The 12,001-nt window shown below is 55.5% G+C and overlaps 1 protein-coding gene across 1 annotated transcript in view; it reads left to right on the forward strand.

Moving 5' to 3' along the window:
- The window catches only part of STYXL2 (serine/threonine/tyrosine interacting like 2), a 91,412-nt gene extending 80,602 nt beyond the window's left edge, over positions 1-10,810 (forward strand). The window contains exons 5-7 of the mRNA XM_078882411.1: positions 4,275-4,425; positions 6,585-8,785; positions 10,140-10,810. Of these exons, the coding sequence (XP_078738537.1) occupies positions 4,275-4,425; positions 6,585-8,785; positions 10,140-10,309 (2,522 nt within the window). The 3' untranslated portion in view covers positions 10,310-10,810. The remainder of the gene's footprint in view (positions 1-4,274; positions 4,426-6,584; positions 8,786-10,139) is intronic.
- The last annotated feature ends 1,191 nt before the right edge of the window (positions 10,811-12,001 follow it).

Raw genomic sequence — 12,001 nt, forward strand, 5'->3', positions numbered from 1 at the left:
CGAGGGGCGAGCCGTCACCACCGCATCACCGGCACCGCCACACAATGAGTTACTTGAATGGGTCGCATAATAATGATAATAAATACATTAATGACGCCTTTATTTAAACATTGATTTTGGCAGCACATTAATCACGGTGCTGAGCGGAGGTTCGTGGCGGGGGTGGGGGGGCGGGGGGTTGTGGGGGAGGAAGGCGGTGGTCGGCAGACGGCTCGCAGGGAAAAAACGCATGGACAGATGGCGGAGCGGTGGTGCCGCGGCCAGGGCGCTACTCTCTCTCTGAACCCCGGCCCCCGGCCAGCGTCGGAGTGATATCTGAATCCTGCCAGGTGGTTGTTGTTCAGCAGTAGAACGAGCGGGCTCACGATCGGGAGGAGTTCGCGTCCTGGTTGAGGGGGATTAACTCGGCACCATCTGCCCTCAGTTGTAATTGATGTGATTGTAGTGCCGTTTCTTGAGTGGAGTGGATTTTACTGTGTATTGTTGCAAGAGTTTGGTGGGAAAAAAAGAGACGATGATGATGAAGGGAGGAGGGAATTCCAGGGTGGAACAGTGCGAGGAAAGAGGCGGAAAGAGAAGTGACCTGCAGTCTGGTGAGCGAGCAAGTGGGTGAGTGGATGAGTGGGTGAGGGAGTGTGTGAGTGAACGGGTGAGTGTGTGAGTGAGTGGAGTGCTAGTGTAATGGTTAGCGCATTGTGCTATGAATCTGGCGACCAGAGTTCGATTCCTGCTCACGGCCAATTCTGAACAGATTTTGGACTACCCCCAGGTCGACTCAGCCTCAAATTAGTACCTGTTGTGGTGTGTAAACATCGCTACTAGGGAGACAAAGGCAGCCGGCCATAGTGCTGGCCACCCACCCCCTCGTGTGCCATTCCGGCCTTCATAGGTGCTCCCAAACAGCACTTTCCCCAGCAGTCTGTTGAGGCTACACGGGGGGGATCTTTTGTCTTGGTTGTGAGTGAGCTTGTCGTCGTGACCCTGCAGTACGGTGGTTGAACACAGACCAAATGGTCCAGACGAAACAGGGTCTGGGTACAGACTGAGTCCACCACATGGGTGGAGGAATCTACAATTATGCAATTGGTAACACGCAAAATATTGCACGTACATAAATGCCCATGACTGAGTTGCAGAGCCAAGCTCGGTGTCCCGCAAAAGCCTGGTGAATGAGGTGGGCCCTTAAGTGTCTCTTTGATTGAACACTGCTGCTAGCCACTTCTAGCCGCTGCTAGCTGCTACTGCTGCGAACATGCAGTAACAGCGGGACGATGGTGATAGTTGCGTTCCGGACGGCAGGGGCTGCCTCGGAGAAACGACGCCCCGGGAGTATCGGTTCTGGCACTTGTTGGAGAGAGGAGGTTGTGGGTAGCGCTGAAGAGGGGGAGGGTTCCACCATGAGCTGTAGTGCAGTGAAACAGGAAAGCTTCTATAAGGTCTTACTCATTCCACTGAAAAGTGCTTTCCACAAATGAAACACAATACCTCGCTGATCTCATCAAGGAACATAAACCATCACGCGAACTCCGGTCATCCTCGCAGCGGCTTATGGCTCACCATCGGTCACTGCATCCTGTGCTTTCAGATGCGCTTCTAAGATCGTCTGGAACGCTGTTCCTCTGACATTAGGAAGCCACTGGAGCTATGCACTTTTGAATCTAGATTGAAAACGAATTCTTTAGAACGTCTTGGTGTGTTTAGTTTTCCTTCTTCCACACCTTCGATTAGCACGGTTGGCTATGTACGATGCGAACTCATGGGTCTCATTGGTCTTCATTCAGCAGTGGATAGATCATAGCTGCTGATGATGGTGATGATGAGACGGTAAGAGACTTGGGGCTACCCAGGTTTTACCCTTGCCCGGGAAGGTGCAAGTAACTGGGCAGGCAAACCAGGCGTGGCAGGCCTACTAGCCCAGGGTGCTCTAGACGCCTTTAACTGTTCTCCCTCTGTTCTGCATGAGATTCCGCCAGATTTTCACAGGGTTTCCTCTCATAGCTAAACAAAAAAAACCCCATACAATGTAAATGATATTGAGCCAAAATATCCCGATGCCGAAAATTGTACCTGCAAATTACTCAATTGGAATCACACAGCAGCAGCATTGCCCCTCCCCTCCCATACTGCGAAACACTTGGCAGGACAAATTTGGCTGTCCGCCTAATGATGCTAGTTGTAATTACTGGCAAACGTCATACTCAGATTGTAAATGTTGTGGATTTGCTCTCCAACACACCGGTGTGCTGTACTAGTAACGAATTGGCATGTTCTATTTACGTGAAAAACCTTACTAATTGGCCGTGTCGGGTGGTGGCGGGTTTAACGATACATTTACGCGATCTAACCCAAAAAACCTATATTATGGACGTGGCAGGACCCTCCCGAAAACGAGCCTTGAGACTGCTGAAGCTTTCCCTGGGCGAACAAGCATAATTAATGATTAATAATCACCCACATAAATAATCACTTATTGACCCACACCATGACCCCCAAATGGGAGACTACTGATTGAATTTCTGTGGTGGGGACCGGCCAGGTGGTGGGGGTGGTGGGGGTGGTGAGCCATTCACGGAGAAGCCGCAGAACTTAAACACCAGAATCGGAGGCGGACCTCAAAGACGTACTGGAATATCACTTATTGATATGGCTATTGCATTAAAGCGTTATTCATTACGCACGTGCACGCGTCATGAATAATGTAATGGTCCAGCCGCCAGTACGGTTGCCGCCACCTTTTGACCCCGGGGGGTGGGGGCACGGGTATGAACGGGCAGTGGGGGGTGGGAGCCTGGCGGTGATTGCCGTGGGCTCCCTGACAATGAGATTGATCGATCGGCTAGGACACGCGGCCGGGCTGTTCCCCCTCCCCCTACGCGCGTGCGCGCGCTAGGCCTCGACTCTGCCGCCCACTGATTAAAACAGGTTCTCTCTCTCTCAACGTGAATGGTGCCCAGCTGATGTGAATGCAATGAGAATTAACAACGATCGTCAAATTCGGAACGCTGCGCAGCATTTACCACCGTGGTGCAGCGTTCACTCGTGCGCTCCTCTCGTAGAGAGAGACAGCGGGAAAGAGAGGAGGGACTACAGATGAGCAGGAAGGCAGCAGCAGCAGTCATGTGGGCGATGAGCCAGTGCTACCAAGAATTGGCCAAGCTCTATGGTCCTCTGTATTAAGATGTTATTGGGAGGAAACCAGAGCACCCAAGAAAACCCAAACATGCGACGAAGGGGGCAGCACTCTATCCCATACAGATCGAACGGGTGGAGTCCACGTGTTTGCTGTACTGCCTTCTCCTAGCGAGCCACGGTATGGCTCCTCGATGCCCATGGGATGGGAGTTTCACGGCATCTGTGTGCAATGGATTACAGGCGTACGTAGTGACCTTGTTGGGCCCTGTGTGGTGTATCTGGGCCTTGTAAGGTCATCTGGGCCTTTTCGGGCCTTGTGTGGTTCATCTGTGCATTGTTAGGGCCCTCTGGACCTTGTAGAGCCCTGTGCAGTTCCTCTTGGCTTTGCAGGGCCCTCTCAGCCTTGTAGGGCCATATGTGGTGCCCTGTAGGGCCGTATGTGGTGCCGTTGGGCCTTGCATGGCCCGCTAGGACTTAGAGGGCCCGCTAGGACTTAAAGAGCCCTCTGTGGTGCCTATGGGCTTTGTAGGACCATGTGCGATTCCTCTGAACCCTCTGGGTAAATACAGGGTCTCGTCGCACGCGGAAACGTTGAAACGGAGCGCGGTGTGCGGGGAAAGTAATGTTATCGAGCGCCTATGAAGGCCAACATGGCACACGTGAGAGCTGATGGCCAGCACCACGTTTGGCTGTCTTAGCCTTGAGGCGATGTTTACTAAACACCGCACCAGGTACTCTATTTAAGACTGGAGGAGGCCCAGGACTGGTTCAGATAATTTTCACTGGTGTTGGCGGTTGGCGGGGATTGAACTCGTGTCACCGGGTTCGTAGCACAGCACACTAACCACTGTGCCACTGCTCCCCATACGTATGTAGACACATGTACATCTTTACCTGTGTCAATAATTGCATCTGAAAGCCGGAGAGAGATTACATGACATGACACGTGTGTGTCTGTGTGCGTGTGGTCTGATTTATACCGTGGGGGCTGCGCGAGGTTGACTCAGCCTTTAAATGAGTGCCTGGTGCAGTGTGTAAACATGCATATTGGGCAGAGGTGGTCGAGTGTGGTCCTAGCCACTCATCCACTTGTGTGCCGTGCTGGCCTTCATAAGTGCTGTTGACCTGTGTGTGTGTGGTAGGGACGGTGCTGGTGACCTGTGTGATGGGATACAGCCGAGCGGCGGCGCTCGTGGCCGCGTACCTCATGATTTACCATCACCTGCCCCTGCTGGAGGCGCTCACCAGGATCCGGCTCAAGCGACCGGTCTCTCCAAACGAGGGCTTCCTAAGGCACGCGCGCACACACACACACACACAACATGCCACTAAGTGGTGGTGATGTCACCATGACGCTTGTGTCAGGCTATGTGCACGTTAAGGCCACGTGAAGTGTCGAACGCCCACTGGCAGGAGGTCACTGGACAGACCCAGGTGCCATGGACTGACTGACTGAGATGACTGGCAGATACACCAACTGTGTACCCTACTGTGCCAACTTGCTGTGTTTTAGCCACCCGACGCTCCGCTCATTGTTGTGAGCAGGCAGCACCACGTCTGTTGACCACTCATTGATATGCTAATTTTTTCTCTAACCCCCCTTCCTTCTCTCTGCCTCCGCCCCCCCCCTCTGTCTATTTAAGGCCACCCCACAGAGACGATCACCCCTCTCTGTTACCTGTGTTGCTCCCGCTATGTATCTTGGTGATATCTGTTTGCTAATATGTCTGTCTATAGTTTTCTGGTTAGATTTTATGTCGCTATTTCATTATACCTGATGATGATTGCTTGTGTTGCAATCGAAACGTCGTATTCTATTATTTAATTTAATTTATTATTTTATCTTTAGACGTGACTTAACCGAAAGAACCAAATAATAATTCCTGCAATCACGAAAGTTCTAAAATTAAGATTGATCCATAGTCGAACATAATGTTAAATAATGTGGGAGCCAGAGGACATCCCGGTCGCACCCCAAGGTGAACAGAGAATTGCTCCGACTCCCGGTCACATAGTTTTACCCAGGCCTGCCCACCATAATGAAGGTCCTTAATGATTGTGAGCAGAGAGTCAGGGACTCCGAAAGCACGAAGAACAACCCAGAGCCCATGCATGTACACACGCATACGTACACACACACACATACGTACACACACACGTACAGACACACACACGCCCCAGCACACTCACGCACACATACGCGCACACATATGTACACACACTACATGCACGCATGCATACACACGTGCAAAGACAAATATACCCCGTATAGCCTTAAAAGGTTTTTTGGACAAGTGCTTTCAGCGAGCACCTATGAAGGCCGGCACAGCACGCGAAGGCAAAGGTGGCCAGCACCACACCTGACCGCCTTTGTCTCCCCAGTGGCGATGTTTACACACCACACCAGGTACTCATTTTAGGCTGAGTCGATCTAGGGGAGGCCCAGGACTGGTTCAGATAATTATCGCTGATGTTGACCATGAACGGTATTTGAACTTGGGCCATCTGGTTCGTAGAGCAGTGCACTAACTGCAACAATACCGCTCCCCATGCACACACACACACACACATATTACAAATGCACACACACACATTTGGAGGCTAGCATACACACGTACATGCACACGTGCACGCACGCCCGCCCACAAAAACACCCACACACATACACATTTACATAAACACATGTGTGCACACACAAGCGTGCACGCAAGCGTACGCACACGTGCAAACGTACACACACGCGCACACACGTGCGCATGCATACGTACGTGCACGCCTCAACAGCAGACACCGTTTGCCACTGTCAGCAGAGCGCCCATACTGCCGGTGCCAGGCTAGGTACCCTGTGTGCTTCCGGCTCAACCCACGCGTATGATAAATAACATTGGCGCTTAAAAGCGTAACCGTGATTCTCATTTACCATCCGGGACACGATTGCAACGTCGTATTAGGGCCGGAGCGTACGATGCCGTCGGAACCAATGTGGTCTCCCAGAGATGTGGGAGCGAGAAACGGGGGGCGCAACTTAAATGAAGTGAACTGAACGCCACCCTCGCCGCGTCAGAATCCCGAAGCCCGTTAATGGTGCTTTTCCACCCCAGGAGAGCCTTAGCCCGAGTCTCAAGACTCACAAGGGTCCTGCCACGTTGTTGTTGCAGTAGTACGGGACAAAGTTTCTCCTGCTGTTGCTGTATGTGATCCCACATTCATTGATATGCAGGAAATTTTTGTCAGCATTGAAATGTTTTTGGCCAATAACTAGTTCTGCTGCGCGTGTGCGTTTTTAGTTCAGTGAGGAAACCAGAGAAGCCGGAGGACTTGCATACAAACACCACACACAGAAAGGCTCACGAGGCGCGACCGTCGCAACTGCTGTTGCTGCTGCTGTTGCTGCTCCGTATGGCTATTGCTGATGCTGCTGCTGTGGCTGCTGCTGCCTCGTGTGGCTGCAGGCAGCTGCGGGAACTGAACGAGAAGCTGCTGAGCGAGCGCGAAGTCGAGCCGGCCCCGACGGCGCGCGAAGGTCGCCGCCGCAATGACAACGCCACCACCAGGAACGGGGATGGGGGCAGCAGCAGCAGCCGTAGCAGCAGCGGCGGCAGCAGCGGCGGCAGCAGCGTGGTGAATGTGCGCGAGCGGGCGACACGCCGCCTGCTGGAAGAGAAAGTGAACGTGCGGCGGCGGTGGACGTCCCGCGAGGACGACGCGACCAGCGTGGCAAGCAGCGTGGCGAGCGGCACAGAGGAGCGGCGGCGCTCCTGGGCGGGGTCGCTGCACGCCCGCATGGAGGTGTGCGACACCGACAGCGATGGCGCAAGTACCGTTCTCCTGCGCTCCTCCTCGCTGCTCAGCGGCAGCAGCAGCAGGCGGAGGAGGCTATGGTCCGAGTCAACGCGGGACGATGAGCCGGAGCCAGCCGGTAGCGTCGTGAGCCGTGCCAGCAGCCGGTTCTCCGGCTCCCGGGCGTTCGAGAGCGAGCATATCGAGGTGTCCGGCCAAGTGCGGAAATCTCCTCTCACTGCGCCGTCCGACGGAGACGGCCATGCCGGTGGCCGGGAGAGTGAGCACGCGGGAGACGACGGCGCCGACGGCCGACGCCCGCGGCCTGCGGACTCGGACGACGAGGTGGACCAGATCATTCAGGAGTGGAGGCGCCGCAACGAGACGCTGGGCCAGGGGGAGAGTCGCTCCCGGGCCGGGCTGTCCGGAGAGGATGAGGAGAGCAGACGGGGAGGCGGGGAGCGGGGCGGGCGGACACCGGCTCGTAGCGCGGGCAGGAGAGACTCCCTTGCGTCGGAGGGCAGCGGCGGCAGCAGCTGGACGGGGGCGAGCACGGATGTGTCGCTGGACCTGATGGAGGGCGGTGTGCCCAGATGGCGCGCGGACGACGACGAAGACACCGAGTCCAACTTCAGCTTCTATGGCGGCCGCGAGGAGGTGCTGGGCGGCCTCACACCCGTGCAGCGCTGGCGCCTCAAGAAGCGCGAGCTGGACGACCGGAACCGGGCCTTTGACAAGGCCTTCCCGCCCCGGCAAGCACCCCGGCGCGCAGGCAGGGACGGTGCCGACGCGGAGCAGCCGCCGGCGCTGCCAGACCCGCCGCCGCCGGACCCGGGCCTGCCGGACCTCGCGGCCTACCAGCGCTGGAAGCTGGGCCGCCAGCGGAAGCTGCGCACGGACATGTCGGACGACATCGTTGCGCTCACGTGCGAGCCGCCCGCGGCGGCGGCTAAGGTGCTCAAAAAGCCCGGCGCTGCCGAGCGGCTGCAGGAGGCGCTGGAGCGCAGCCGCGGGATCCTCGCTGGCATAGAGAGAGAAGATGCAGACAGGGAGGAGGCCGCTCGGCTGCCGCCACAGCAACAGCAGCAGCAGCCGCAGCAGCAGCCACAGCAGTACCCGGCATACGCGGACAACGACGATACATCATCGGTGTTTAGCGCGCAGAGTTCTGTCCGCAGCGCAGCGACCGCGACGAGCCGGCGCTCGTACCTGAGCCGCGACAGTTATGGCGGCGGAGGTCACACCGGGAGCGAGACAGCGTCCCTCGGTGGACAACAGGCGTGGAGCTCGCGGTCGGAGAGCACAGCCTCCCGGTTCTCGTGTGGAGGAGGAGGAGGAGGTGGCACAAGCAAGCCGCTGTTCACCCTCTTCCAGGACGAGGTGGACCTGGGCCGCCTGGAGCGCAGCGAGCGGCGCACGCGGAGCGAGGTGCTGGGCATGATGAGCGGCTACGCCGAGGAGCGCATCACCGCCTGCAACAAGCGCAGCACCATCTTCAAGAAGAAGCATGGCACCGGCAGGAAGGAAGAGGGGTCGGGGGATGATGCGCGCCAGCGGGAGGGGGGCGAAGAGGAGGAGGGAGGAGAGGGTGACGGAGAGACGACAGCTAGCCTCCTCGAGTCGGTGCAGAGGCTGACGCGCAGGGCCCAGCGGCTCAAGAAGTCGTTCAGGCAAACGGGCGAGGCGGGCGGGGAGGGGAGCGAGGAGTGCAACGAGGCGCTCCCTGGGAGTTGGCGGGGACGGCCTAGGATGGGTGGCGGCGGCGGCGTCGTGAGGGAGGAGCGCGAGCTGACGAGCGTCGTCTCCCAGGTGGAGGCCGAGGAGGTGGAGGTGTCCAGATCCCGGCGCCCGCACGGCGGTGGCGGCAGTGCCGGTGAGTACTGAGCGCAGCCGGGGCCTTGAAACTCCGATGCTCTCCTGGGCAACCGCAAGCGTGGCAATCACACGAGAACAAATGACGAAGAGTGGCGCAGAGCGGCAGGTCTGGGGTCTGGTCCCTGGAAAGAGTCTTTGATGTAAAGTGCTGTTCATGAGCAAACAACACTCAACAGTGCGCTGTGTAAACGTGCGCATGTATATGTAATAATAGTAGGTGATGTTTCGGGCAGTGGCCATCCCTTCATAGCAGAGCAATCAATATGTGAGCCCTAGCAACCATCACCAAGTGCTTTCTGCTGATTCTGTTCCTATTGAATATAGAACAGAACTCAGGCAACCATCATATGCATTGTGCTGATTCTGTTAAAACTTTGAATGAGCAAGAATATAACTGCCCGAAACGTCGTGTATTGTATACTTTAGTGACAATCTTTACACACCGCACCAGTTACTCATTTGTGACTTAGCTGGCCTAGGAGAGACCCGGAACCAGTTAAGATAATCGTCACTGGAGTTGGCCGTGAGTGGGAATCGAAATCTGGTCGCCGGGTCCATAGTGCTGCATGCTAACTCCTGCGTCATCACTCCCCACTCACACAACAACCACAATAACAGCTGCCATTAGCCACTAAGTGGCGGTGACATTTCCACGGTGCTTGTGCGAGGCTAAGGTGCACTTTGAGGCCGCGTGAAGTGTCGAGGGCAGGCACACATATTCTGCAGAACAGGGGGAGAATGTACAAACTCCATGCAGAAAGATACCTAAACTAAACGATAAACAAGAAAAAAATATTTTTAGTTGTTTTAACAGTAAGGCCCACTGAGCCATGAAGCTCCTTTTCAGAAGCGACCTGGCCACAAATGATAGCTCAACGAGGTGGCTTATCATGTGGAAATTTACAACAGCCAAATACTAACGCGTATTTCTGAATGTGGAGGGAAAAACCCAGAGAAAAATCCACACGACCACGGGAAGATCGAGAGACACACAAACTCCAAATATGCAGCAAGCATCAGAGTTGGGATCGAACCCACCACCTCCTTCATACCAAGTGAGAAAGTTAACATCTGGCCACTGCGGCACCCGAGTTGGGAATCAAACTCAGGGCGCGCGATGAGAATGCCCCTCGGTGTTTCACCACGGCAGCTGTTACATGGGGCGGCGCTTGTTATCATTTGACCAAGGGGGGGTTGGGGGTAAAACCTTCCACTAGAGCCGCTATGGAGAATTCCTGGCTAGACGTGGGGGGGAGAGAGAGCATCGATTATCGCCAAGCATTGATCCGGGCAAGGAGGGAGGAAGGTGGCGCCGACTCGCCACTTGACGATGTCCTCGCTTCCCCCTGCAGTTGACGCAGAGGAGGAGGCGGCGGAGGCGGCGGAGGCGGCGTCCCCGAACGGAGCAGAGTTTGACGAGGCGGACGAGGAGGTGATCCGCGTGTGGAGGCGGCGCCGCGATGCCATGCGCCGGGAGGCAACGTCGCGAAGCATCTTCCACAGCTCGCGGCCTGCGCCATGATGGCCGCTACATGACGGCCACGACGTGACGGCCGCGGAGGCGACGAGAAGGCACGATGAGACGATATGACATGACGATACGACGCGAGATGAGACGGGTATGAGATGATTGTCATCTTGTCGTGCTATCACGTGATGGCACGACGAGACGACACGAGATGACACGAGATGATATGACGAGAAGGCACAAGCAAGCTGTGGCACTCCCACGGCTCGCAACCCCCTCCTGCGTGCGGCAAGGGCCTGGCAGGGTTCATCCTGGTGGTGGCGGTGGCAGCGGCGGCACCGTGCGGGGAGCGTCACCCACTCGGGATATGAGTACTCGAGTGAGCTCCACTTCTGCGGCGCTCATCCTTCACTCGTCACCGTAACGCGCGTTTCACGTGTACGCGCACACGTGAAACGCCAGCCCGCTAAGTGACACACGTGCGTGTGATACAAGTGATGCACACTTGACTTCTACGTGACACACGTGACACAGACGTGACATCCACGTGACACACGTGACACAGACGTGACCTCCGCGTGACACAGATGTGACCTCCACGTGACAAAAGTGACACAGACGTGACATCCACGTGGCAAGCGTGACTTCCATGTGATCTCCACATGACCTCCCTGTGATGCACGTGATCTCTGACAGACATGTGACACGTGGCCTCCACATGACACACACATCACCTACACATCGACATAACGCACACACACACGTGACCTTTTATGAGGGCGCTATAATTGATTCAGCAGTTTCTCTCCCGTCGCGTGGACGGGTTTAGCAAACATCGGGCAAGTGCAGCATGTAATGCCGTTTTTCTCATTTAAACCGAGAGGCTTTTAGGTCCACGTGGACCCAAGGGGCGTGGGGGTGAAGGATGGGGGGGGGCAGGGACCGGAGTTTTGGAGGCTCCAGCCTCATGCGTGTGTTTTTATTATTATTGTAAGGATGTTAGACATCCTTGGATAGCGTCTTCGTAGGACATAGGGGTGCCATGGATATGATGAACACCATAACCATCACGTGGGGTGGGGGGTGGGGCGCTACTCTATAAAGATAGCTATGATGATGTGGCTTGCGAGATGCTGATTAGTTTGAAGGTTTGAAAGTTGAGGGAGGTGGGATCCCGTTGAGGGACTGTGAGGAAGGGGAGCAGAGGGGATTGCAGAGGTGGGAGGATAAAATGGAGGAAGTGGGGGGGAGAGGTAAAGCAAGGGAGTGGTGTTGGCCGGTGGTGGGCACTGGACGTTGTTGTTGAGGGCAATAAACTGAATCCAAGAAGTGCGGCTTTCGGAGTCCTTGATGACGACGCTTGTTTCCACAGAGGAGAGAACCTCACCGAGTCTGAAGACTCATTTATCAGGAGGGGTCCTGCCAAGTGTTTTTGCAGTCGGGGGGGGGGCGATATTGCCACTGCTGCTGCTGTGATTCCACATTGAGTAATTTGCAGATTAGTTTAAAATAAATATTTTCCGGCGTGGGGGATGTTTGGTAAATATACCAAGTTACACCGCGCATGTGGGTGATTTCGGGGCCGTCCATAAATGACGTCACGCAACTAGGGGGGGGGGGGGTCAGACATTTGTGACGTGTGACGGGGGGGGGGGGTTGAGAAATATGACGTCACATCAAAAAGTGCAACTTTAAATAAATATAGACAACACGTTCTACTTAATTAAATAGACTTTTTAATAAATG

This window comes from Lampetra fluviatilis, chromosome 65 (genome assembly GCF_964198595.1).
Source record: "Lampetra fluviatilis chromosome 65, kcLamFluv1.1, whole genome shotgun sequence".
Lineage (NCBI taxonomy): Eukaryota > Metazoa > Chordata > Hyperoartia > Petromyzontiformes > Petromyzontidae > Lampetra > Lampetra fluviatilis.